The 1340-nt window shown below is 38.3% G+C and overlaps 1 protein-coding gene across 1 annotated transcript in view; it reads right to left on the bottom strand.

The window, feature by feature from the left end:
* Positions 1 to 1340, bottom strand: part of LOC119592387 — a 19644-nt gene that overhangs the window by 4906 nt on the left and 13398 nt on the right. The window contains exon 7 of the mRNA XM_037941208.1: positions 1075 to 1252. Within this exon, the coding sequence (XP_037797136.1) occupies positions 1075 to 1252 (178 nt within the window). The remainder of the gene's footprint in view (positions 1 to 1074; positions 1253 to 1340) is intronic.

The raw sequence follows: 1340 nt of genomic DNA, 5'->3' as shown, positions 1-1340 counted from the left end.
CACGTCTTACTTATCATTAGTATCATCTGATGAAAATTTCTCATATTTTTCAGATACTACAGGCTTACACACAATAAATTTGAAGAAAACATGCACATTTTTGAACGAATGTACGTTTGTGCATGTTATCAAAGAAAACAAAATTTGTAGTTTAAAATAGCAATGTAGGAATAATACCCATATGTGCAGTGAAGCCAAGGTAATATTTGTATATCTATTATAGAAAAAGAAAATTAAAACAAATCAATATCCTCCAAGAATAACACAAAGGAAAGATGATGTAGCAATCCTGACTTATCATCCTGACTGGACCACAGCAATGACCCACTGCCGAGTCATATCTGGTCGACAATAGACACCTCAATTCTCATATGTTGGACAATTAATTCGATTTCCTGTCACATTCCAATTATGTGTAATACTTGGGATATAAACATTTCAGACACTCAACCGACTGCAACCCCTTAGAACACCAATCGCAACATCACTTACAACACCATTCATCGCAGGAGGGTGTCTCAAAACCCTCTCATAACTTTATAGCAGATAAATTCACAAAAATTCGTATTAGTTACACTAGAGACCCTGGAGTAACACGAACACACAGTCACTTACTCATATGACTTATTCACTGGGGGAAAGGGAAAGTGCTGTAGCATCCTTGGTCTCTGAGGCCTGCACACATAGTGTACGGTAACTATGTTGTCCTATTCATAATTGATCCACAGTAGGCATACCTCGCGACCCACTGCCTTCTTCTGACCAGTCAACAGAAGACGATTATTCACAGATCACATATTGGATTGCTGATCCATGCTGATCCAGGTCTTGTTTTCCTGACACATTCCTGGGATATTTAACGCCATAGTTTGGACACTCCTCAACAAACAGCCTTTGCCGACTGGGGATCCCACATCACCTTATCACTCATAACCTTATGAGAGATAGTCACAAAATCCGTTATTATTTGAAATACCCTACATAGGAAGTGCAGGCAGGGTGGAAGAGGAAGAAGTATCAGAATAACACAAGCCAATTGGAGTGAAAAAATGCATATGTAACAATCAGACATACCATTTCTCTTGGTGTGAATTTCCATCCCGATCTGTTTAATGTTGTTCAGCACTTGTGGCGTTTTAGTGAATATATCTTCAAAGAATTGTAACTCTGCTCCTTCCACGTCCATCTTCAGGTAGTCAATGGTAGCGTTTTCGTGACCCAACCTCTTCAGAATGTTGATGTAGCGGTCTACCTGTGGGCAACAAATCTTTGTGATTTAATATTAAGTTTCAATTAGCATTTACGTTTATCAGTGCATTATTTAATAGAGTTTAATGTAT

The sequence above is a fragment of the Penaeus monodon genome, chromosome 30, assembly GCF_015228065.2.
Source record: "Penaeus monodon isolate SGIC_2016 chromosome 30, NSTDA_Pmon_1, whole genome shotgun sequence".
Taxonomy (NCBI): Eukaryota; Metazoa; Arthropoda; class Malacostraca; order Decapoda; family Penaeidae; genus Penaeus; species Penaeus monodon.
This window is presented reverse-complemented; position numbering and strand designations above follow the sequence as displayed.